Source organism: Myodes glareolus, chromosome 6 (genome assembly GCF_982192425.1).
Source record: "Myodes glareolus chromosome 6, mMyoGla1.1, whole genome shotgun sequence".
Taxonomy (NCBI): domain Eukaryota; kingdom Metazoa; phylum Chordata; class Mammalia; order Rodentia; family Cricetidae; genus Myodes; species Myodes glareolus.
In genome coordinates, this window is record NC_142031.1 from 14,788,559 (window position 1) to 14,814,705 (window position 26,147).

Sequence of the window (26,147 nt, forward strand, 5' to 3'; positions counted from 1 at the left end):
TCCTTGCGGCCTATTCCCGAGGATCATATCTCCATAGGGAGCCTCGCCCTGGGAGATACTCACTCAGCAAACCCAGCTGGGGCCCAGCTTTGCCTGCAAGTCTTGCTTCCCTGAAGGCACCCCTGACCCTCCACCCACAAGTCCCATGCTGCCAAAGACAGCTGTGAACACAGCCCAACATAAAATCCTAAGCTTACTTAAGACATTGTAAGGATTCTTTCTGCAGTTTTATTTTCTAATTTAATCATGCGGTTCTGAAGCCTGAACTCTGTTAATGACAATGTCATGTTGTGATGTCAAAAGGTTAAAGGCGCCTGCTGAGGGACTGCTCAGTTGCACAGTCAAGAGCGAGGGGCCAAACACCAGGCTGTCTGAGCGCAGATCACAGCCTGGCTGGCCATGCAAGCTTCCTCCTTTTGGACCAGGCTCCTGGCTACTCCAGCACAAGGGATTCTGGGAGATGAAGGGCTCCAGGGTACCTGGCACAGATGATCAGCCTTAGAGAATTGTTTTATTCTACCAACCAGCTCTTTTTTAAGATTAATCCCGCCCCAGCCTCAATCTTGGCCCCCTGAAAGCCAGCAGAGTCTGCAAGGTCTCCCTGTGACATCAACATCTCATTGCGAGCCTGTGCATGGCTTGACCCCCTTCCGCCTTTGTTCATTACCACGTTTGTTCTCTCGCTCTGGTGTCAAGCCCCTCAACTTTCCTTGCCATTTTACTCACACTCCTGGCCAGATGTGGTGGCGCAGGTGGGTCATCCCAACTCTGGAGGGGTGAAGATGGGAGAAGGGAGAGTTCTAGGCTAACCTTGGCTACCCAAGTAGACCTTGCTTAATGTACTTTCCAGCTACCCCAAAGCCTTTGCATATCCATCTTAGTGGTAGAATACTTGGCTGCCATCGTTGAGATACTGGGTTTGATCCCTGGCAACATGAAACAGCAGCAACAATAAAGCGTAAGACATGTCACAAACAAATAAAGACGTCAGCTCGTCTCTGCTAGAGTTTGGTGCTGTGGTGTGTCCTACAGGCTAGGTCACCCCCTGCAAGGCTGAGACTAGGTGCTCCTCCCAATGAGGCAGTTTTGCAACTGCCAGCTCACAAAGGAGACAGTCCTTAGGCTCCTGCTTAGTCTGGGGAGTCTCTTTCTCTTGCCCTAGCTGGGACCACTTTGCAGGGCCTTCCCAGAGCCGCAGCCCCCAGAGGACACACTGGGACCTCTAAGAAGTCAGAAGTGTAACTCAGCTCATCCTCCTGCCCGTGTCTGCCTCCTTCTCTCTTCCCTTGGCTTGAAACATTTTCCAGTAAATTCTACTTATCCCCAAAGGAAGTCAAAGAGGATAATAAACAGTGGGAATCAGATTATGAAGACATTGTGTCCAATAGGTCACATTTGCAAGAAGGCAGAGTCATCCTGGTTCTCTGGACCCTGAGGCTAAACAACATAACATTCCATTGGAGGCTTCTATCTGGAGGAGCATTGTGAAGCCTACCTGAGTGGGGCCCTTCCCTCAGGGGAGCAGGCCTCTGATGAAGGGCTGGTTGCCCTGGGCTGCGGAGTTCCACCAAGGCTCTATCCATTTCACTTATGAATTATCTTTGTGGTCAGAGGATAGCACTCAGCATTCACATTTGGTGAATGGTTCTATGAGTGTTTGGATGGATAGATAGATGGATAAGTGTGTGGTGGGTAGATGACGGAAGGATGGATGGATGGGTGGATGGATGTTGGATAGATTGATGGATGAATAAATTCTATGTCTGTGCTACATACATGGTCCCATAGAGCAAAGGCAGTATCCACTCTGCACCCTCAGAGTTCTGCAAGAGAACTATATGCAGTCTAGTATATGCAGAGAAGTCACCAAACACTCACTGAGCTGAAACCAGAGCCACCTCTGGCGTGTGTCCCCAGCTACTGCCTATGGGTCTGCTTTCACAGCAGGAGATAACAGTCTCCTGCTTGCATTTATTTATTCCCCATAGCTACTCTTCCTGTTCCCTCTTCACAGACGACTCCCATCTTCCCCATGTGCTGCTCTGGGGACTTCATGGTCTTGAAGGCCTTGTGCAAACAAGTCTTCCTCCATCCTCCCACCCTGGGCCGATCTAGGGGTCCTCTCTTTGTACGCCATTGAGTATTCACGCCACTGTCCCTACAGAAGGATCCTACATCTTGCTTTCCAAGGCCCAATGAAGCCACTGGCCTTGTGAGGGTGGGAATCCCACCATAACCTCAACCCCACAGAGATGCAGAAGTGTGGGTGCTCACCTGCAGACCCAGCTGAGGACCAGCCCTGCAGGCCAGGGGTTCAGGATCTGGGGAGTTTTCGGAGTCCAACCTGACTGAGGTGTGGAACCCAGGTGTGTGGTAGGCTAAGATGGAAAAGGGGCTTGTGAGTGGGAGTCAGCAAGATATCCTTGCTTCCCTGGGGAAAAATAATAACAGGAGTTCTGGACAGAGGGATATCTTATATGTGTATGCATGTAGACCATGTGTGTTGGCTTAGTATGTAGGTGTGCATGCCTGTGTGTGCATATGTCGAGCCAGAAGCCAGAGATCTTACTCTGACACTCTCTGTTTTATTTTTTAAAGACAAAATCCCAATGAACCTGATGCTCTCTGATGGGCGAGACTGACTGACCACTGGGTTCCCAGCAGCCACCTGTCTCTTCCTTCTCCCAGTGCTGGGATTGCAGATGTGAGCGCCACGCTCTGCTGTTTACGTGTGCGTTAGGAATCCAAACTCGGGTCTTCATGTTTGAACGACAGGCACGTTACCCACTGAGTTATCTTGCTAGCCCTAACGGGTATCTCAGTGTCACTCCTGGGTATCTCTGACACAGTGGCTTAAAACAGCCAAAGCCTGCAGAGTCCCCAGGGACACATAGCAAGTTTGCCCTATAGTTGGGATGAAGTCCTGGCTTCTTGAGTGTCCATCTGGGGATCTTTCCGTCACCCCTCACACCTTTCTTTCTTTCTTTCTTTCTTTCTTTCTTTCTTTCTTTCTTTCTCTCTCTCTCTCTCTCTCTCTCTCTCTCTCTTTCTTTTTGTCAGAGTTGGACTTCGAACCCAGGGCCTTATGTATGTTAGAGAAGTGGTCTAACCACTGAGCGACACTCAAGCATCATCTTTATTTTAGGTGACAATCCATCAGACCTGAGAACACCCAATTCTTCCATCAGCACGTGCGAACGCACGAACATGCACGCGTGTGCACACACATGTGTGCGCACACACAGTTTCACTCCTCCCTTTCTTTTCTGAGCAGTGCCCATACACACCCGACCCACCATTGGGTTGACCTACTCCATATTCATGGCTGAACCCACAGGAACCCATCACGGATACATCGACTTAGAGATAGAAACTGCAGCCAACATGGAAAGAGTTGGAGCCGGCAACCTCAGAAGGTGAGTGAGAGAGGCAATGCCCATTCTAGCTTGGGGAACTCCCACCCAGTCATACAGCTGCTCCCTAGCCCCCAACACAATGAATCTGTACAGGTGACAGAGGCATTGACAGAGGCATCCACACCCAGCACACAGAGACAAAAGGAGATTGTGTGTCTAGAAAGTTCTGGAAAAGCAGTCTAACCCACGGACAGCCTCCAGCTAAGACACAGCAAGAAAAACTGGTTCTACAGGTTGCTGTGGCTGGCCACCATCCTAGTCCAGCCTTAACTCAGCCACAGAAAGACAATGGCCTGATGCCCAGTTTGGGGGTTACAGATCAGCTGAAGTTCAATCCAGGTGCTGTAGGGACTGCAGACTTCAGACACATCTAGGTTTTCTACTTCTTTCTACTCCATATCATCCAGCTCCTTAGAACCTCAGTTTCCCTAAGAGTCATCCTAGCATGTGACCCTAAGAATTGTTGTTCAGGATTTAGAGAGCCGGGAAGCACAAGGCTGGCTATGATTGTCCTTGTTTGTGCTGATTTTTTTTTTCAATACTCAAAAGGAGCAGGTTCTAGAATTGGAAGACCAGTGCAGCCCCTGTCACAGGGGAGCAGAACCAGGGACCCTAGGAGCAGAAAGCCTGGACACCTTCCTGGGACTGCCCACCATTGTCCCTGGAAGGGTCCTGCTGCGGGGCTTGCAGGCAAAAGGAGAAGAGCCAGCTCTCCACTCACTTCAGACCAGGAGGTGGAGCAAGACAGAGTTTCTCTGTGTAGCTTTGGAGCCTGTCCTGGAACTAGCTCTTGTAAGACCAGGCTGGCCTTGAACTCACGAAGATCTTCCTGTCTCTGCCTCCCGAGTGCTGGGATTAAAGGTGTGTGCCACCACCGCCTGCTTTTGCTTTTGAAGCAAATGGCAGGTGATCTTGAATTTGGAGATTTCTATTCTTCAAATCTGCTCAACCCTCCTAGGAGCATGTGGCTTTGCTGTCTTTTAGAGTGTGTGTGTGTGTATGTGTGTGTGTGTGTGTGTGTGTGTGTGTGTGTGTGTGTGTAGGCTGAGGTCCATGCATGTGTGGAAGCCATGAGTCAACCTCTGGTGTAGTTCCCTGGGAGCTGCCCCCCTTGTACTTTGAGTCAGTGTCTCACTGGAACCTGGAGTTCGCTGAGCAGGCTGGCGAGCCGGGGATCCTCCTGACTCAGCCGTCTCACTGCTGGGGACACAGGTAGACACAAACACACCCAGCTTTTACATGGGTGCTGGCGATAGAAGCCAGATCTTCACCCTCAAATTGCAAGCACGTCGCCAGCCAAACCGTATTCCCGACCTCGTCTGTTGGTTGTTCTCAGCTTCCTCTGACATCCAACTCCGCACAACCTGCTTGCCCCTCGTGCTCCCTGAGGGCCTTTTGAAAGAACGCATTGCTGACCTCAGAGACCTCAGCAAGCTCAGCCTTTCTTGTCCTCCGTCCTTGCCATGGACACTCACCTTCGCCCTTCTGTGGCTGCACCTACTCTGGCTCCTATCTTGGAGTCTCTGGGCAGGCTGGGCCAGGTTATCCTTCCGCCATGATCTTTGGGCAAAGCAGAGTCTCCCAGAGTCAGGGCCAGGTGTTCCCTTTGTCCGTGACCTTCCCACCCTCCCCCTGGATCCTGGCTCTGGGAACACAGGCTCACAGCCATTCAGTTCCTAAAGGGATCATAGAGTTCTGTCCTGGGCTCTTCACGCCCATGGCCCTGGTGATTGTTAAAAGACTTCCTGGTCTGGCATCAATACCCTTATTTGTTTATTCAGCAAGTGTTCATCAGCAACCAAGGAGGAGTCAGGTCCTGCCTGCGGGCATGGCCTGCCTGGCTTTGTGTCACTTCCTCTGCCTGGCTCTGTCTCAGCTGCTCCTGGGGGTGGGGTGGGGGAAGGCACCTGAGAGATGAATCCTGCAGGAGAACAATAGTTTGCATGAACTCCAGCTCCTCCACTTCCTGGAAAAGACTCAGACAAAGTCTCTTTGCTCTTGGGTCTTTCCCCTTCGTGAAGCTAGGGGGTGCCTATCTGGAGAATAGGGCAGAAACCAAGGGGTAGATCCATCCCAGAGCACATGAGTAAGTGAGGCCTGCAGGGTCCTGGAGCAATGGTCCTGGCAGACACACTGACTTGGGGCAAGCCACCCCTTTGCATGGGCTCTGCTCTCCCACCAGCAGTCCCAGGGTTGGGCTGTCTGAGGTCACTCCAGCTTGGAGAAGCTCTGACTGAGGAGAGGCGGCTGCCTAGGAACTGTGACAGGCAGGCAGGCTGGCAGGCAGGCAGGCAGGCAGGCTGGTGTCACAGATAGAAACCACTGCCCTGGAAGACACAGTGTCAGATGGGCAGTGTGCATCTGCTTCCACCTAGACGGCCATGGGAAGAACCCACCCAGCAGGCAGCCACAAGCACAAGCCGAATGCTATCTTTTAGCTACTGAACGTGAAATGATTAAAACTTGGGACCCAGAAAACCAAAAGTAATCTCCACCTAGGGTAGTATCTGGGGACCTTGAACAAGGGATCAAGGGATTGTGGTTTAAACTGTCCCCTCTCCTCAGGCATAGCTGTTACTTCTCTGGTCTCCTTCCAGTGCTTGGTGACTGCTGAGGGAACCACCAGACCTGGGTTTTTCTGGAATGTTCCAAACCAAAAAAACAAATAAATAAATTACTTCCCAGGTGTTCTTTCTCTCTCTCTCTCTCTCCTCTCTCTCTCTCTCTCTCTCTCTCTCTCTCTCTCTCTCACTCTCGTGTGTGTGTATGTGTGTGTGTGTGTGTGTGTGTGTGTGTGTGTGTGTGTGTATTCTGATGTGTGTGCATGTGTGTGGAGGTCAGAAGTCAGCATCGGGTATCTTTCTCAACTGTTCTCCAGCACAGTTAGGAGACATGGTCTCTCACTGACCCTGTAGCTCACTGATGAGCTACACTGGCCAGCCCGGGGTCCTCTTGCCTTCCCCTTCCCAGCACTGGGGTTGCAGGTGCTCACCCATGGACTTGCTTTCTACATGAGGTCTGGGGACTGAACTCGGAGCATGGGGAGCATTTCACAGACTGAGCCGTCTCCTCAGACACCTCCCTTGGTTCTCACCTCGATCTTTCCTGCTTCAAGGGCCACTGTTTGCCTGATTCCCTGTCATTCCACCCAGTTAGGAATTCATTCTGACCACTTCTACAGGGGCCCATTAACCCAACTCCTGCTTTTGTACAAACAGATGTGGTTTGAGAGGGCCTCATGTATCCTTTAAAACTCAGCTCCCATCGCATCCCACCCCCACCACAGAATTCCATATCAATCTAGACGCTTCTGCAAGCAGCAAGCTCAGTGCCTCAGTGACTAAGTCAACAGTAGGCTATTTTCAAGGTGGACTGGGGATGTAGCAGTGGGGTGGGGACTTCCTGTCACCAGGAAGGAGAGAGAGGGAGAGAGACAGAGTGAAAAACAATCGCCCCTCCCTTTGTGGACTCAGCCACCTGGTCACTTCGGCTTGTCCCTTTCAGGCTGTGACTCCGCCAAAGGCCTCTTGTCCAGCTGCAAAGGAGTCTGGGAAATAAAATATCTCTGGTTGTCCAGGAAAACCCATCTGAACCATAACTGAATGGACACTGGTCCTATGTCTGCTACAGGCCTGTCATGAGGACTGACCAACAAAGGCCTGGCACATAGTAGGTGTTCAGCAACGTTCCTCCATTGCCAGCACCAGGTCCCCAAAGGATCAAGTCCCCATGGGATCAGGCCCCTCTGCAGCCTGCTGCCTCCTGGTTGAATGCAGGTTCTGCTGTTTAGCACAAGGCCAGCGTCTAGGCTGTCCCCCCTGCAGCCCTTATTCCTCTTCTCACTTAGTCACACTCTCTACCTTCTGCCCCCTGCACCTTCCCTCTGCAAAGCATTGGTTTACAATGGCCTGGAGCAGATCTGGTGGCCAACCTGTGTTATGTTAAAGCCTTAATGTCATGTAGAGCCCAGAAAGTTTTTGCTTCTCTGGCTATGGATGCCTCCCCGGCCCCTCCACAGGATGCTGGAACCCCAAAGGCACAGTATCCTTAACTGATTGCAACAGCAACCATTAGTAGCAAGTCTCACTGGCCCCATTTTAGAGATGGAGAAATCGAGGCCCAGGGGTCTCAATGCAGTGCTTCTAAACTTATTTGGCCTTTTCATGCAGAAAGGAAATCCAAAATTCATACTTCAAACCTTACCACCCCTCTGAGGAGCTCAATCCGATATGGGTTGCTCAAGAATTCAATGTGTGCCTGCCTTTAGCACAGGGCTGGAGCCTTCCAGAATTGCTCCAAAATCTTCCATGAGTATTCATCTTTGCAGCCACAACCCGGCACCTAAGGATATACTCAGAGTGGCTAAGGGCTGGGTCTGAGTGAGTGGAGAACTTCTGCCCTGGTGTGAGGCCCTAAGGACAAAAATGAGTTTCAAGCTTGGATTTTGCCAATGTGAATGTGGTACAGCAAAGATCCGGGGAGGAGCCCCGTGAGTAGAGAAATGGCCCGTGTGGTGGCGGAGACAACGGGGCAGTAAACAGATGAGCTTGGCTGAAGCAGAACGGGTATTTGGAGACAGTGACAAATGAGGCCAGGACATCACAGGGACTGGGGAGAATGGACCAGCCATTTAGATTTGATTGGAGAGGCTTTGGGGAGCCCCGGGACGTTCTGCAGCCAGCTTGTGGCAGAAAAGGCAAGGCTGGAACCGAAGAAAGGTGTCCTAAGACGTCTGGGAGAAGAGCCAGGCCAGGGAGCGCTGTGCAGCTGGCCAGCGTGGCGGGGTGGGAGGCATCAGGGATCCTGTAGAGGAAGGACAGTAACTGGATTGGGTGTGACAGACAGCCTGTGCCATAGCAAGCCAGACTCAGCCACCTGCTCCTGGCAAGCCAACTAAAGCAGCCAAATTAATAGTAAAAACAGGAAACAGAGACTTTCTCAATATGGCCGTATCGGGAAGAGGGACTAAGACATCCAATAACAGCCCCAAGTCCATCTCTAGGGTCCAGATGTGAGGTTAATGTTTAGGGAGAGGCCACAGATGTGTACATCTGAGGAGTCCAGGTTAAGCTGCGGTCCTGCCCACTGTTGACTCATCATTACCTCTCCTGTAAGGTGGTCTGACAAATTGTAAAGCTCTTTCCTAGAAGAACACTTTCTTCCTTTGCTGGCCCAAGCTTTAGGTTCTCCCTTCTCCCAGCCTGAGATTCCAAGGATCCCAGGGTTCACCGTTTCAATAGTTTGGTAGCCAGAGTGAGAGCAGTGTCTCCTTAAACCATCTTTGTCCTGGCTAGGAGGTTACAAGACCAAAACATCAGGAGGAGGCCACCCTGCTGGGAACAAGTCTGTAGCCCTGGGAGGCTCATGGCTTGCCTCCCCCAACTGCCTGCTCTTTAACTGTGCAATTCTGGGTAAGCAACCTATCTATCATCTGTGTCTGAGTTTGTTCTGCCTTCTGGGCAGGCGCGAAGATTCATGGGAGAAAGTCCATATGAAATCCTGTCCAGGAGACCCGCGACATAGGACTGGGCACTGCTTTCTAACCCATCACCTACCCAAGACCACTTGTGTACTGGCTGCTTGGCACCGTGAGTCCTCTAGGTCGTACCAACCTGTTTCCTGAAAAACAACCCCACAAAATGGGGACCATGACACCTGTTTGAGGGACAGAGAAACACTGAGGCCCAGAGGAACACTTCCACCAGCAGTTCCTGATACGGGGCGCAGGGGCTGGAGGTAGCTCAGTGGGTAGAGAGTTTACCTAGAATGCAGGAAGCCCAAGGTTCGATCCCCCTAGCACCACACAAGCAATACCTGGGAGGTGACAGCAGACGGATCGGAAGTTCAAAGCCATCCTTGGCTGTTTAACCGGTTTGAGGTCAACTTGGTCTATAAAATACCCTGTATAGAAAGATGGGGGGAGGGAAAAGAAGGGAAGGTAGGGAGAGGAGAGGGAGGGAGGGAGGGAGAAAGGAAATGAGGCTGGAGAGATGGGTCGGTGGCCAAGGCTGCTTTTCTTAGGACCTGAGTTCAGTTTCCAGCATCCACATGGGACAGCACACAACCATCTACTACTCCCTCTTCAGGGACTCCACCATCTCTGAAGGCACCTGCACTCACATGCACATATTAACACATGCATGCGCCTGCACTCACAAGCATGCACCTGCACTCACAGGCACATAAAAACACATGAACGCACCTGCACTCACATTCACATATAAACACATGCATGCACCTGCACTCACATGCACGCACCTGCACTCACAGGCACATAAAAACACATGCACGCACCTACACTCACATTCACATATAAACACATGCATCTACACACAATTAAAAATAATAAAACTCGGGGCTAGAGTGATGGTTCAGTGGTTAAGAGCACTGGCTGCTCTTCCGGAAGACGGAAATTTGGTTCCTGACACCCACAGGGCAGCTCACAGCCATCTGTAACTCCAGTTCCAGGTGATCCACTGCCCTCTTCCAGCTTCCATAGTCCCCAGACATGCATATGTGTGTGGTACACATATGTACAAGTGGGGGAAACACCTATGCACTTTAGATAATTTAAAAATCATCATAATAAATAAATTTAAAAGGAAGTAGACCACACAAGAACTCAAATATCTAGGAGCCACTGCCTCAGGATGGGGGACAGCACAGGTGCTCTCAATCTCCAGGGTCGTGCAGTTGATCTTCAGGGTCATGGTGACTTGGACATCTGTCTGGGTACTTCTGGTCCCTCCCTAGACTCATTCAGGATCTAAAAAGAAGACTTTTTTGGTTTGGGGGACAATGGTGGAACCCAAGTCTATCATGCTAACCAGCTTCTAGGCTGTGCTCTTTGGGGCAATTAGCAAGACTTGCTCAAGAATGGCTCGTGGGATGATTTATTCAGCAGCGGACTAGGTAAATCTACAGCCTGGCCAGGCCATTGAGAGCTGAAGGAGGTGGCGTCTGCAGCTCCTTCAAGCCTGGAGCCAAAATGGTGGAAGGAACCCAGTGAACGCTGCTCTGGCTACTGTTTTTAGCGTGGCTTCAGGCTCCAAGTCCACAGTGAAGAGGGATCTTGGCCACATAGGGAGACTTGACTGACTCGTGCTCCCACTCAAGATGTTTCCTGCCCTCACCTCCTTCCGCCCCAGGAAGAAAACACCAGGGCACAGGCTGCTGTCTCCTATGGCAACCATGAATTTCACAGTCAGTTTCGCCATCAAATTCACAGGCACACACCACCTGCGCTTATTTTATTTCCTAAATCTAAGCAGCACAGCCCTTCATGGCAAGACTTGGAAATTCTTTCCAGGCCAGGACCCCTTTCACCAACCACAGCATGCCTTGTCCTTTCCTGAGTCCTGGTGTTACGGCTGCTGATCTGTACTCACCTGGGACGTGGACAGTCTATGGTCCAAGTGCGTGTGTGGGTCCAAGGTCAAAGAAGAAACTAACTTCCGCGAGAGACCTTGAATGTGGAGGCATTCTTGTCTCCTAGGAGTTGCAATGTCTTCATCTCTAACGGGGGTGATGGTTCATTTGGTGTGGTGCCTGCTGAAGAAGCCTTGGTCCTGACTTCAGATCCCCATCGCCCATGTCAAAAGTCAGGCACAGCGACCTGCATCTATAACCCCAGCACCCATTGGATGTGCCCAAGAGAACATGGGCATGAGACCGAGTGAGGGTGCAAGTGTGTGGGTGCACAAGTGTGTGATGGTGTGTGGCAGTGTGGTCTGTGTGTGAGAGACCCATTGTGTGTGGTTGTACATATGATTTTGTGTGGGTGCGTGTCAGTGTAAGCGGGAAGGCACGAGCGAGTATTGTGTGAGTTCATGTATATACAAGTGTATGAGAATGTGATTCTGTGGGCAGACACGAGTGTGTCAGAGCATGTTAGTAAAGACTGTGTCCCTGTGACTATGTGAGTGTGATGTGAGTGTGTAAGATTGTGTAAGTGTAAACGATGGTGTGGTTTCATGTGGTTCTGTTGAATACACTTGTGTGAATTGTGAGAGTCTGTGTATGTTTTGAATGTGAGAATATGTGTGGAGGGCAAGTGTGTATACACACACATTGTGTATGTGTAAATTCATGTCGCTGTGTGTGTAAGTGAGTGAGACTGTGCTTGTATACATCTGAGAGTATATATCTGAATGTGTATAGATGTGAGCTGTGAGTCTGTGTGGGAATTGCGCATATGCAAGACTCCATGTATCTCTGTGACTGTGTTGGCATTTGAGTGTGTGCCTAAGTGTGCAATATTATGCATGTGTGAGAGTGTGTTAGTGTGACTATGATTATGTGTGAGGAAGAGAGTTTGAGGGTTGTGTGATTGTGAGTGTGATTGTTTAACAATGTGTGTGCGTGTGTGTTAGTGTGAACATGTGTATATTTGAGGGTGTTGTGAGTGTGTAAAAAGGTATGTGTGAGCACATGTCTGTGATGTGCGAGTGTGTTTGTGAGGATGTTTATAAATGTTTGAAAGTGTGATTCAATAAGCGTGTGTGTCTGTGTGTGTGTGTGTGTGAGGGTGAATGTTGTGTGAGAAGTGTTTATTTGAGTGTATAAGTATTGTGAACACAAAGGAATTTGATTCTTTTTTGTTTGTTTATTTATCGAGATAGGGTTTCTCTGTGTAGCCTGGCTGCCCTGGAACACACTCTGTAGCCCAGGATGGCCTTGAACTCACAGAGATCCACCTGCCTCTGCCTTCTGAGTACTGGGATTAAAAGGTGGACCACCATTGCCTGGCATTTTTGAGTCTTTTTTAAAAAAATATTTATTTGTTTATTATGTATACAATATTCTGTCTGTGTGTATGTCTGCAGGCCAGAAGAGGGCACCAGGCCTCATTACAGATGGTTGTGAGCCATCATGTGGTTGCTGGGAATTGAACTCAGGACCTTTGAAAGAGCAGGCAATGCTCTTGACCGCTGAGCCATCTCTCCAACCCAAACTTTTTTTCCCCGATTATTGATAATGATCAATTATTGATCTATCGATGTATCGATCGTTATTAGAGCTATTAGCGCCAGGCGGGACTCAAACCCGGGTCCTCTGGCACAAGCTGTTCATTTTTGAGTCTAAATGTGAGTATATAAATGTGTGAGTTAGTGTGTGTGACTGAGTGTGAGTTCTTTTGAACTTATGAGGGTTTGAGAGGATGATTGTGTGTGTGTATTTTGAGATAGTTTCACTATGTAACTGAAGCTGGCTGAATTCACCTCCCTCTGACTGCTTAGTGCCGGGATTCCAGGAGTGAGCCCCCACATTTGGCCCATACACTCTGAACCTCAGTTTCCCCATTGGCAAAACCAGGGTTACCTCATCTCTGACCTTTGCACTCCTAAGGTCCCCCACACCTTTCCTCATGTGTCTGGGCACATGAAGGCACGCACTGTACATGAAGAGGGCACACATCTGTCTTCCACGCTTCTCCAGTGTCCCCACCCCTCATTCTCCACACCAACCTTCCTCAGTCCTGGGCTCTCTATTCAGGGTTTAACCCACCATGGTCAACAGGGTTGCGAGCTCCACCCTGGAAAACTGAGCTGGGCACAGCAGAGTCCTAGCGGATGCAAAACTGCCTTCTCAGAATGGGCCTGTTGATCTGTGTGGCATCCACGTGGGGGCTCAGCCTTCCCCTGGGGCTACCATGAGAGTTCTCAATTTATCCTGCCTGAGCACGCAGGAGACCAGATTGGTGGCGGGCAGGCGCATCCACAGAAGCCCGATATAAGCTTCCAATTATCTTTTAATTTCACTTCTGTCTTCATTTATTCATTTCGGTTTTCTCTAAACGGAGACTTTAAAAAAAAAAAGTCTGTAATTTATGGCCTTTAGTTAGCGTGTGTTCACCTGCAGATGGAGGCCTGAACTAGAATCCTAACACCCTGGAAGGGAGATGCTGCCTCCAGGGACCCCAGAGCCTTCCTTCTTCTGCCTTCTCTGCATGAATCGTGGCTGCTGACCTTCCGACTAGCAATGCTCAGCCCTGACTTCCCCTCTCCCTCTGTGCTCTGACCTTCCTGGAGCCGCCCCCCACCCCAGGGTAGACTCTCCCGCTCCTCTTGCAGACCATGAGAGACAAACCCTCTTCTCACGGCTGCGTTCTCTGCTCTGGTGGCCTCCCTGTAACAAAGGAGCAATAAAGCCACATTTCAAACATTCGCAAGTAGAGCCCTGAGAGGTGGAGACCACCATTTCATGTGTAAGCATACGCTCTGACCTGACCAGAAACCCACCTGATTCAGCTCATAGCCCCTCCCTTGCTGGATCTGGTCCACCAAGTCCAAGTCCACTGGACCACTAGGGGTCAGTCGTGCAGAAGACAAACACCTTGCTCAAGGCCTTTGAATAGAATAAAGACTGGGAAACAGACTGAGGAAGGAAAAGCCAGTTCAGAAGGATGAAGAGCTCAGTGAGGTGACCATGGAAGGGCCCAGGGAGGCCTGGAGTTTGACTGAACCTGGACATAACGCAAAAGGGTAAACTGAGGCTGTGGAGTAGAGGGTCACCCTGATAAGGGAGTAAGGATCCTAGAAGGCCAGCAAGATGGCTCTGTGGGTAGAAGCTCTCAGTCAAGCCTGGCAAACTGAGTTCAGTACTCAGGCTCTACGTGGTGGGACGAGAGAGCAGACTCCTAAGGTTGGCCTCTGACCATCACGTGTATGCTATGGCATGTACGTCTACTTACGCGCACGCGCGCGCGCACACACACACACACACACACACACACAAGTGTAGCATTTCCCAAGGTCAGCACACTCAGAACCAAGTTTCTGGGCCCTCCAAATGGATCTTACTTTCACTTTGCAGTTAGAAGCCAACACCAAAATTGTAGACTGTGTGCAAAGGGTGTCTAGGTAGCGCAGCCGCCTGAATCCTGGGCACGGATGGAGGGTTCCACTGAGCGGGGCTGGGCCCAGCTCTTGCTCACTGACTTGGAAATTCCCTTGCAGCTGCGACCTCGGCACCCACCCGTGAGAACCCTTAGAGGACCCTGGTGTGTGCAGGGAGGGGGAATAGGAGCAACTGAGAGTCCCAGAGCTTTAGCAACAAGGGGCCTAACACATGTTAACTACAACCTGAGCCGGTCCACCTGCCATCCCTCCCCCTCCACTTCTCAGATAGGGAAATGGAGGCACAGAGAAGGGAAGTTACTCCCCTGAGGTCACATGGTGAATAGCAAACTTGGGCAGATTGGGTCCACGGTCCGCAGTGCTGATGTTAGCACGAGTGTGGGTTCGGGTTGAGGGGTGTCCGTCCTCCATGGACCTCTTTGCCTAGGAGGGTTGAGGGGTGTCCGTCCTCCACGGATCTCTTTGCCTAGGAGGTTGGCTCCTCCTAAAGAAGAGGGTGTGTTCTAGAGGCTCAGTTTCTCTGCCTGCTGATGTGCTGCTTTTCCCCTTCTGCTTCAGCAGGGCTGGTTTCCCCTCAACTTGTCAGACCCAGCGGTCAAGAGCCTGGTCAGGTGGCTTGGCTGCTGGCCCAGATTCAGCCTCCCCTACTGCCTCCTCGCCTGGTCAGTTAAATGTTGACCCCCCTGTTGGGGCCAGGACCTTCCCTACTCTCCCAGGACCTGTGGCTCCACCTGCCCCAGGAACCATGACAAAAGCTGCCCAAGCCTCCAACCCAAGGATTTGCAAAAGAGAAAACAAACACACTCGCACACAAAATCCAGCTGCACATGCTTCCAGGTATCAGGTGACAGATCTCAGAGCTTCCTGCCTCTTTGATACTCCGAGGGCCCTCCAGCCGCGGCAGGAGGCTGATCTCGAGTTCAGCCTCTGGTTAGGACCCCTGTTCCCCAATTTCAGGGAAAGATCCAAAGAGGCCAGCAGTGACCTTAGCCATCCCTTGCCCCAGTGCCACCTCAGCCAACACAAAATCACCTCTGCTCCAGGAACTCAGCTGGCCAGAACCGGCTAGGGACTCCCTCCCACTCTGCAGCAGGATCCAGGAACTGGTCCTTATTGGGCAATCATTAATCAGATTCTTGGCATTCCTCTGTCCCTGGCCAGCATGCTTCCCACCGGAGCTGGAGCAGAGACCTACGACTGGCATTTGGACATGCAGCTGACTAGCAAGGTGGTGCTGTCCGCAGCTGCGCTGCTCCTGGTAACTGCGGCTTACAAACTCTACAAGTCCAGGCCTGCTCCAGCTGGGCAAGCAGGGCGAAGTAACAAAGCAGATGATGACGCAGAGGGCTGGGGGCAAGCTGCCTTCCAGAGGGCTTCTCCAGGGACCCTGCCAAGGGGGACAAGACGCAGGAAGACCAGCAAGGGGGCCGGGGCCCCACTGGAAGGCAACTTGGAGGACCCAGGAGACTCCTGCCAACTAGTCACCCCCAGATCTGGGGAGTCCACAAGGAAAGGCTCCGGTGAGAATCAGGGAGGGCAGAGCCCAGACTCTCAGCAGGTGCCTCCTCCCTGCTGTGGCCAGGAAGAAGCCGGAACAGCTGTTAGAGGTAAGCCCAGCCCTCCCCACCTCCCTTATTTGGGATGTGAATCCATAAGTTCCCCAGCCAGACTTGCCCCAGGAGTGGGCGGCTGCTGGGTGGGTGACAAGAGCTCTCCATGGCCAGACAACAGACCCCCAGAGCAAACCAACTGCTCTGGAGCCCCCAACTGCTGCGCTGATCCCACAGTGGTGAGCAGTGACATGAAGCAGAGCTGGGCCTTCACCCATGTGACAGGGGTCAGCAGAGGAGAGGCTGGGGCCCTCCAGGCTGCTGCAGACATGGGCCTGGCCACGCAGCAGCGGGAAGGAGCCACCAATTCCTCCTACACTTTCTCATCCGTGGCGCGGATCCGGATGGAGGAGAATATTATCCAGAAGGCAGAGGGACCAGGGCCCAAGCTGAAAGGCAGGGTATATGACTATTTTGTGGAGTCCACATCGAAGGCTGTCTCCAGGCCGGTCCCCTGCATGGCAACTCTAACTGATGCTCCATCCCCTGGGCCTGGGCCAGAGCCCCTGGTCACAGGAGCCGACTCCAGAGACCCAGCTCCTAATCCAGAGAATACAGCTGAAGTCACGACCCCACCTCCTGTGCCAGCCCCCTCCACACCAGGCTTCAGCAGAAAGGTGAGTCTCCTGCAGATCGCTGAGAACCCAGAGCTCCAGCTGCAGCCTGAAGGCTTCAGGACGCCCCCTCCTGCCCACTTGGATCAGAAAGCTCAGATAGATTCAGCCTGCAGCCATGGGGAGCCCCACGTGCAACTCGTAGCTGGGACCAATTTCTTCCACATCCAGCTCACCCCGGCTTCAGCTCAGGAAGTCCACCTGGACCTGGGCAATTGCTTTGAGGTGCTAACCTTGGCCAAGAGGCAGGGCCTAGAGGCTCTGAAGGAGGCAGCCTACAAGGTCATGAGTGATAACTATCTCCAGGTGCTTCGCAGCACAGCCATCTACGGGGGCCTGAGTGGGACAGAACGAGAGCTGATCCTCCAGCGACGGTTTCGTGGCCACAAGCGCCTGGTGGTGGCCGACGTGTGTCCCCAGGAAGACAGTGGCAGCCTCTGTTGCTATGACAATGTGCAGGATGCCTGGCACCCGCTGGTCCAGCTGCCCGTGGAGGCCATGTCCCGGGGTTGTGCTGTCTGTACTCTTTTCAATTATCTGTTCGTGGTGTCTGGCTGCCAGGGACCTGGGGGCCAACCCTCCAACCGTGTCTTCTGCTATAATCCACTGACTGCAATATGGAGTGAGGTGTGCCCACTGAACCAGGCCCGGCCGCACTGCCGGCTGGTGGCCCTGGAGGGACACCTCTATGCCATTGGAGGTGAGTGTCTGAACACCGTGGAGCGTTATGACCCCCGAGTGGACCGCTGGACCTTTGCCCCGCCGCTCCCTAATGACACATTTGCCCTGGCACACACAGCCACAGTGTGCGCCAATGAGATTTTTGTCACTGGAGGCAGCCTGCGCTACTTGCTACTCCGATTCTCAACCCAGGAACAGCGCTGGTGGGCGGGCCCCACGGGGGGCAGCAAGGACCGCACCGCTGAGATGGTGGCCGTCAATGGCTTTCTCTACCGTTTTGACCTCAACCGTAGCCTGGGCATCAGCGTGTACCGCTGCAATTCCAGCACCCGCCTCTGGTATGAGTGTGCCACGTACCGCTTGCCCTACCCTGAAGCCTTTCAGTGTGCCGTGGTGGATGATCATATTTACTGTGTTGGGCGCAAGCGCATGCTCTGTTTCCTGGCCGACCACATCTCGCCTAGGTTTGTGCCTAACGAGCTACAGGGTTTCCCTGCTGCACGGGGCACCCTTCTGCCTGCCGTCCTGACTCTACCTTTCCCTGATATGCCTCAAACCCCTGTCTAACAATCCCTCTGAGGTGCTCCATGGGGATGCAGCAAAATTCTCTTCCCATCACTCCGGATAAGAGGTAGGAAAGAACACCTCTTAGAGGGGTAGAAAATTATCTCTCCGCCATAGGCTACAGGGCCTTGGAGAATTCTTGCACCTCCGTGGTTGGTTCGCAGGCCGGCTGAAACACTGAAGCCAGGGCCCAGCATTCCAGGACAGTGGGTGTCTACAACTGTGTGAATGATAGACCAGCACTATACTTCAAATTAGAATTCCTGGCAAGGGCTATTTCAGGACCCCACTGAAACTCGGGACCGTAGGCTTATCCTGATCACGGTTCCAGGTGCCGGGGACCCCTCGGGGCCCCTGAAGTTGCTTGGCTTTCTGTGATCCACCACAGACCACAGACCAGCACTGGGACCCACTTTGAAGTATCTAGAAGCGTCTAAAACACTGGTGGGAACAACTGAAGGAGCAGGTTTGGACAGGAGCAGGAAGGAGCTCAGGATACCCGGAGGTTCAGCCAGAAGGACTGGCAGAGCTAAAACTGAAGGCACCGACAGGGACCCCTGTTTGCAAAGCACACTGACCGAGGCCCGCTTTTCTTTCTCGGTTGCTTCCAGCTCTGTGGGCTGGAAGGAAGAGAAGCCTCCATCTGAGCACAAGTTCTGTGTGAACACTAATTGAACATCAGTCGTTGCGCTGCTGAAGTCTTGGGAGAGGGGGTCCGGATGTGGTTCTAGACTCCGTTTTTCCAGCCCACTGCCATGCCCACTCCCTCCTGACCACAGCACTCTCCCCAGCGTTCAAAATCCTCTCTGCCTGCCGGCCAGGACAGCCACCACCATTGAGCTCGTCAGCACGGTCCTCTCCCTGTCTGTAGCCATCCTGTCGGCCAGGTCAGAGGGGAAGCAACAGGGAGAAGCAGGTCCAGGATAGAGCTAAGGAGAGGGGAGATTCCAGTGGGACTTCCAAGCCCTCAGACTTTTACATCCAAGGAGACCCAATTCCAGGAGGAAGACAGAGGACCTGGTCTCACCTTTTACTCTGCTGTGCCCGTGTTCCATTCTGAGGGAGATAAAAAACAATATTTTGATGCTCTTGGAACCACCCAGGAACCACGAGGTGTGAGTCACATTTGGGGTGGGCCTGACAAGGGGGCGAAGAACTCTCTGTGCTCTGTGTCCCTTTAAAGTCCTCCCCAGATCCCAATGATGGCCAAGCAGATCCATGGGTGGCCACTCAGCTGCTAAAATTGAGGCTGGGGGACTTTTTGGAAGATGCAGGATTGAAATGTAGACCAAGGAGGAGGTTGGCATGGGGATGAGAAGAGGTGTTTGTTGGACCATGTAAGGCGACTATCCCTGGCTGAGGACCTGGGAGGAGGAATCAGCTGACTGATTCTTGAGTGAGAACTGAGTAAGAAAGGCTCTCTGGGCCATGGTGGGTCTTCAGGGAGGGAGGCCATGCCAATACTCAGGCATCAACCTCTGAAGAACATCGGGGCGGTGGGAGGGAACACTTCAGTAAAGAGAGTCAAAGAAGGTTATGGGATATTCGTATGCTGTGTGAAAATGTATTGCTGTGATTGGTGTAATAAAAAAACTGAACAGCCAATAGCTAGGCAGGAGGTATAGCTGGGACTTCCTGGCAGAGAGAGAACTCTGGGAAGAAGGCAGAGCTGCCAGCCAGATGTGGAGGAAGCAGCTTGGGCAGTGCAGAGAGACAATGAGGTAACAAGCAACCTGACAGAACATAGATTAAAATACATGCACTAATTTGAATTAGAAGAGCTAATGGGAGAAGCCTAAGCGAAGGTCGAGCTTTCATAATTAATAATAAGTCTCCATGTCATGATTTGTGAGCTGGCAGCCCAAACAAAAATCAGATTACAAAAAAAAAAAAAAAAAGAATCTGATTACCTGGCATGGTGTTCCCAGGTCAAGACAAGGTGCTTTTGGAAGATATCTCCAGATCCCAGGCACAAGTAAGCCTATGTCTGAGGGCAGCCTCTGGCCATGAGCCAGACAGAAGGTAAAACCCCAGCCAAGCTGAGAAGACCTGAGAAGGGTCTGGGATAGATTCTGTCCAAGAGAAGAGAAAACACATTTGAGACATTCAGAAGCCTGAGGCACATCAATGATAGGAACCAGCAAATGGTGAGCGTGGTCTTTATAGAGAGAGGGGCCGCTGAGATCGGTCTGTTGGGCCTCCCTTATGCTATGTGGGTCAGACATCACCAATCAATTCCTATATCCCTGACCTCCGAACTGTTCAAAACCGAAACCCAGCAGTCATGGCTGATAGGTCAGAGCTGGCACATCAGAGCAGGCTTGTTGAGGAGCTGGTTTGGGGGATGGAAGTGGTTACAGTGAAGCCAAGTAACCCAGTGAACCCAGCTTAGACACGGTGGTCAGAGTTCACTGGTGAAATGAACACCTGTGCGGGCTGTTTGGACTGGGCACGGCTCTGTGGCTGGGGAAACAGTGTTCCAATGGAGGAGAGCAGGCTGGTTCATAGACTAAGCTCAGGAAGAGAGACTTTGAACTTAGCTCAAGTAACCGCTAAGACCAGGGCAAAGCCAGGGAAGTGCTCTGGTCAGGCCTCCTGATGAGACGGTATCTGAGGAGGAACTGGGGAGAAGCACCGAGCAGGAAGGGAAATGGTTCTACCACAAAGGCTGAGGAACAGAGCTGCTTCTGGGGAGGACAACTGCAGGGTGGAAGAAGGGTAGATGACAGATCTGGAGAGAAGCCAACTTGGTGGCAACGGCCAGCATAATTACCAAGGAGTCACAGGTACCCATGTCCATGTCCACAGCTGGGGACAGTGAGCTGGCATCTGCTTCCTGTGGGCTCGGAATCTAGGCTGCTCACTTGACTTTGGGGAATAGACCAGGGTCTGCTGACCTCCTGGCCTCAGCTTCCAGGCGACCTAAGTGTCAGCCGGCTCTCTGAGGACCTTCTGTCTTGCTTTTTTCTAATAAGAGTTCTTACTGCTTTTGGGGGGAGGAAAATGACGTTTGGGTTATTTTCCACTTTAAGCCAGTCCATGCCCCTTTATAGAAAAATAAATAGACAACTGGAAGATAGAGAAGGGCGTAAGAAAACTCAGTTCTGCCACCCAAAGACATCTCCTGCTGGGGTGCGTGCCCCTCGGGTCCCTTTCTTCCGTTTGTGGGTTTTGTTTGGATTGGTTTTTGCTCGGGTGTGTTTGTGCTGAACATACAATTCTGCTGCTTCCTTCTGCACACGGCGTTTTCAGAATAAGCATCTTCCGTGTTATTACAAACCCTGGGTAAACATCATTTCAATAGTCACAGAATATTCCAGCAAGTGAACGCATCTCACTCTATTTAAACAGGCTCCCCTCCCTTTGGGCCTGTGGATTTGTCCCCCCTGTTGATTTCTTTTCCTGTCATAAATAAAATGGTCTTTGTTTCCTCGTTCTCTGAAGCCTCCACCAGAACCAGAGAAGACAGCTCAAGCCCTATCTGGAAGCACAGGGCTGCCAAAACAAACATAGCCTCTAACATTTACCCAGAATTGGGGCTTTGCCCCTTTCGAACCGTAGGACACATAGATGACCTTGGCAATGCACAGTGAGAAAGTCAAAGCTGGCTGGTGGGAGGGAGGGCCCAGGCATCCTTCAGACAGGGTTCTCAGTGCAGTGACGTCATCAACATTACACACGCTTCTGTACACAACTCCTCACTACCACTGCCCCGTTTCCAGGTGGGAAAATGGGGCTCAGAGAGTCTAAGGACAAACTTTCCCTAGAGGCAAAATTTGAGGACTTTGTTTCTTTAAAGTGTGTTAGAGGGCTGGGGGTGTGGCTTGGTCGAGTGCTTGCCTAGCAGGCATGAAGCCCAGCGTTACCTCGCTGACATTGCAATAACTGGGCGTGGTGGGACCATGTGTACGAACTTGGCACTTGGGAGGTAAAGCCAGGAGGCTCAGAAATTCAAGGTCATCCTTGGCTATATCATAAGTTTGAGATCAGTCTGGGATTCATGAGACCCCATCTCGGGATGCTAAACAAAGAAGTGTGCTGGAAGCCAACCTTAAGTTGGCTGGACACCAGCCCCAATCCTGGTATTTTTCTGATCTCACTTTACCCATGAACCTGCTCTGCTTATGAACCTTCAGCTCCAAAGATATTTTCTTCATTCTCTCAGTACCTACATCTGTAAAATGGGTTTGTCCCCAGCAAGTTCCAGGGGCACAGGGTGAGAACAAGATACTTCCTGTTAAGCCAAAATCTCAAGCCAAAAGCTCCAGAACACTCCCCAAAAGAACTCCCAGCTGTCTTGGAGGGTCCAGCTGGAAGGACAGGGTCCTCCCCACACCACTCCCGACACCCCAGCTCCCTTGCTCAGGGCCTCTGGGGAAGCCAGGTTGTCTGTGAATTAAGCTGTACTGCTCTTTTTTTTGAGGTCTGAGGTCTCTCAAGATGAAAGCTAGTCCTGTTTTAGGGCATCTGGGTTTCAGACACGTAACACCAGCTGTGTCAGGCAGGGAGGGGGAGTTCAGGACCAACCTGTTTGCTGATTGGTGGTTACCCAGGTCAGAACACTGCCATTTTCTTTGGATGATTTAGAGTTCGGAGGAATATCAGAAAGCTGCAGGCCCCCTGGAAACCCTCCAGCTCCAAACAGAGAAGCACCTTTCCCCTATGCATTGGGAGTAACCACTCCTCAGCAAGAGGAGGGCACACCCTGGCAGGGAGAGACATGAGCACAGACATCCAGAGCTTCCAGACTTTGTCAGCCTCACCTGAAAGAGCCTAGTGGCTCTGCCCCACCCCCTGGGAGTCCCCTGAAGCTGAAGCTCCAGCTAGAAGCAGCCTCTAGGCAGATGCGAGGATGCTGCAGAAAGAGATGAAACCAGGGCAGGAGGCCCCTTCGGGGAGCTGGGGAACAGAAGAAAGGACAGCCTGGAGGGAAGGCTCGGCAAACAGCTCCCAGCCTCCGGTCCTTTGAAAAGTGAGAAGCAGGTCAAAATAAAACAAAAAAATGAGATGGCAACTGAGTCTCCGTGGCCTTTTTAGTGCGCAAAGCGATGGAAACACCAGCGTTCTCAGCCCCAGGGCTCTGCAGATTCATGATAGAGATGGAAGCTGCCATCCTTCACTGCCACCAAGGTAGGGTGTGTGGCTTGGCTACTATCTTCACAGCCCAGAGGAAAATGGGGAGGGGACAATGTACCATTAAAAAAAATTACTATTTAAGCCAGTCACGATAGCACAGATCTGTGATGTGTAGACAAGATGAATAACTCAAGGCCAGCTTTGGCTACATAGCACATTTGAGGCTAGCCTGGGCTACATGAGACCTTGCTTTATTTAAGTGGTTTTCTTTTAAAAGTTGAATGGGGTTTAATAAATATATGTTAGTATAGACTTGAAGATAGGGGCCAAGAGAAGGAAAAAGGCCCACAGGAAGAAAGTAAGACCCCCTCAGAGTGACCGCGTGAACTTTCTTAAGACCTGCACTTCATTGTCTTTGCAGAGCCACATGTAGGTGGCTCCTGCAGGGCGACAATTCATGAAGCAAACTCAGTCTTTCAGGGATTCAGGCAGGTAGGGTACATTCACATAAACAAGGTCTTATTGGAGATGCCCAGAGAATGTCTTGGGGAAGGGATAAAGCCCTACTCAAAGTAATGTCCATTCGGCTTGTGAAGCTGGGCCATTGCTATTTAATAAAAACAATAACATCAAAAAGAAAACAGCCCATGTGTGGAAGGAGTTCTCTTGTGGGAAAACCTTCACTGCAAATGCTGCTAATCCTGTTGGAACGTGTGCTTCGCAGTCAGAGGCTTCAGTCACATTCCAAGGTAAGTGGCTCCTTTCTCTTCCCAGATCCCCATAATTTCTTCTGTTTTCCCATTAGGCCTTAGCTTTCCTCCTATCAGAGATTCTGGTCAGGAGATCTTCTTATCTTAAGAATTGCAGAAGGCCAAAGTTCTGTCTTGTGTACTTTCGTTCTGTCCCCAACCAAAGCATAGCCCCTACCTAGCCAGGAGTCAGAAGCCTCCAACTGTGTGATCTGAGGGGACAAGAGGGTCCAAGTTTGCAGACAGAGGGCCATCATTTGAAAGAGAGATAATATCATTACCAGAGACTTCAAGACCTGTACAAGCAATAAAGGGTTCTGCTCATTCTAGGATCAGTGCCCAGAATAGTGTAATCTTCTAAGATCCATCTTTAATGCTAAGAATCTCCAGAGAGAAATGCAATCCTTATCTACATATTAATTCAACACCCAGGCTTATAAACTCATTGTTTATTGTAAAAGGATTTTTTTAGAAAAACTTATCTTTTTATTGTGTGTGTGAGTAAATTTGCCTGAATATATGTCTGTGTGCCGCCTGCATGTGTTCCTAGTGCCAACAGAGTCCAGAAGAGGACACCAGAACCCCTAGAACTGGAAATACAGAAGGCTGTGAGCTGCCATGCCAGTGCTGGGAACTGAACCTGGGTTCTCTGAAAGAGCAGTCAGTGCTCTTAACCACTGAGCCATCTCTCCATCCCTGAGACAGAGTCTTGCTAAGTAGCCCTAATTGGCTTGGAACTCTTTACATAGACCTAAAACTTTACATTAACCTCAAACTTGTGGGCATCTGTAGATGGAAGTTTCTGTCCCTCCTGGTTCCACAGCCATTCAGTTCCAAAGAAACACACAGAAGCTTTTATTAATTATAAACTGTTTGGCCTATTAACTCAGGCTTATTAACTAACTCTTATGACTTAAATTAAACCCATAATTCTTGTCTATGCTTAGCCATGTGACTTGGTACCTTTTCTCAGTGAGGCATTCTCATCTTGCTTCCCCTGCATCTGGCTTGTGACTGATTCTGCCTCTCCTCTTCCCAGAGTTCTCCTAGTCTGGTTGCCCTGCCTATAATTCCTGCCTGGCTACTGGTCAATCAGCGTTTTATTAAACCAATATGAGTGACAAACTTTACAGTGTTTGTCATTATCCCAAAGCAGGCATCCTCCTACTGGAGTTCCAGACAGATGCCACCCAAGCCACCCAAGCTCTCTGTGGCATTTAAAATATGTTTCATTTTTAAGGAGACTTGGGCATCAGGTGTTCCCAGTGTGGCAGATACTTGGGGACAGTTTAAAGGAGTAGAGATTTACTTTGGTTCATGGGTCAAGAGGGGTCAACCATGTACCCCTGGATCCATTGTGTATGACTCTGTCAAGGCAGAGCTTCCAGGCCACAACCATGTGGTGGGACAAAGCTGCTCAGGCCAGGGTGGGGGGAGAGCAGAGAGTGTCAAAGGACCAGGCAAATTTCAATTTTCTAGTGGCCTATTTCCCTCAACGAGGCTTTGCTTCCTCCTTTAATACCATCTTGCATCATAATTAGATGGTTCCAATTACAATTCCATCAACAGAACCCACTGATTAGGGTAGGATCCATTCATTGGTAACATGGAATCCTCAGGGACCAATCAGTTCTAGGAAGCTCATCAACAGTCAAACAATTCTCCAACCCATGACCCTTCCGAACGAAGCTTCGCCATAGAGTCTTGCTATGTTGCTCAGGTTAGCGCTGAACTTCTGCGTTCAAGGGATTCACCTGCCTTAGCCTCCCAAATAGCCGGGTCCACAGGCAGAGGCCACTTTCATCTGGCTTCTGTGATTTCATTTTATCCTCAAACAAAGTGTGGTAAATGAGTTTCTCACTCTCTTGCCCATCAATTCTTTCACTACTAGAATCTAGTCGTATGACTTGCCTTGACCTCTGTGGGAGGCTTGGAAACTGAACGTGTGTGTGTGTGTGTGTGTGTGTGTGTGTGTGTGTGGTGTATGTATGGATCTGTGTCTGTGTTCTTGTGAATTGCATATGCACATATGTGTTCATGTATGTGGTGGTCAGGGGTCAGGTCTTCCTCTGTCATTCTCCACTTTATATTTTTGAGACAGAGTCTCTCGCTAAACTGGGACCACAGGTGAATGCTATGGCACCCAGTTCCACACCCTTTTTAAATGTGGGTGCTAGTGATCTAAGCCAAATCCTCATGGTTCTGCTACAGGCCTTTTGCTGACAATCTACCCAGTCCTAGAGGCCCTTCTGAGAACAGATTTTGCTCACCTTGCTCAGAGAAGCCTTAAGACTGCCACTGTGGAGACAAACCCAGGCTAGCCACAGAACAATGACATGGAGCAATTATCCCAGTCAACAGCAAATCAAGGCCCTACTGGGACTGAGGTCAACCGCTCACCTTGACCACAGACGCTAGAACTGAGCCCAGCAGAACCAAGGGCTGAACCCAGCACAAGTCACTGATTTAGCAATGCATATGAGAGGCAAGTGGCCATGGTTTGAGCCACTGACTTGGTGGCCGTTGGCAATCCATATCAGGCCTGTGAAGTCTAAGCTAAGACCACCACCTTCACTGA

At 51.0% G+C, this 26,147-nt stretch overlaps 1 protein-coding gene across 1 annotated transcript; it reads left to right on the plus strand.

Annotated features, from left to right (window-relative positions):
- The first annotated feature begins 15,397 nt into the window (after positions 1-15,397).
- On the plus strand, positions 15,398-21,180 carry Klhdc7a (kelch domain containing 7A). Its single transcript, XM_048426656.3, has one exon. It carries the CDS (start codon positions 15,438-15,440, stop codon positions 17,745-17,747), a length of 2,310 nt encoding a protein of 769 aa, XP_048282613.3. The 5' UTR covers positions 15,398-15,437; the 3' UTR covers positions 17,748-21,180.
- Positions 21,181-26,147: the final 4,967 nt, after the last annotated feature.

Excerpts from the sequence above, each read along its gene's own strand:
- Klhdc7a (XM_048426656.3), top strand. The coding sequence starts at position 15,438 with ATGCTTCCCACCGGAGCTGGAGCAGAGACCTACGACTGGCATTTGGAC.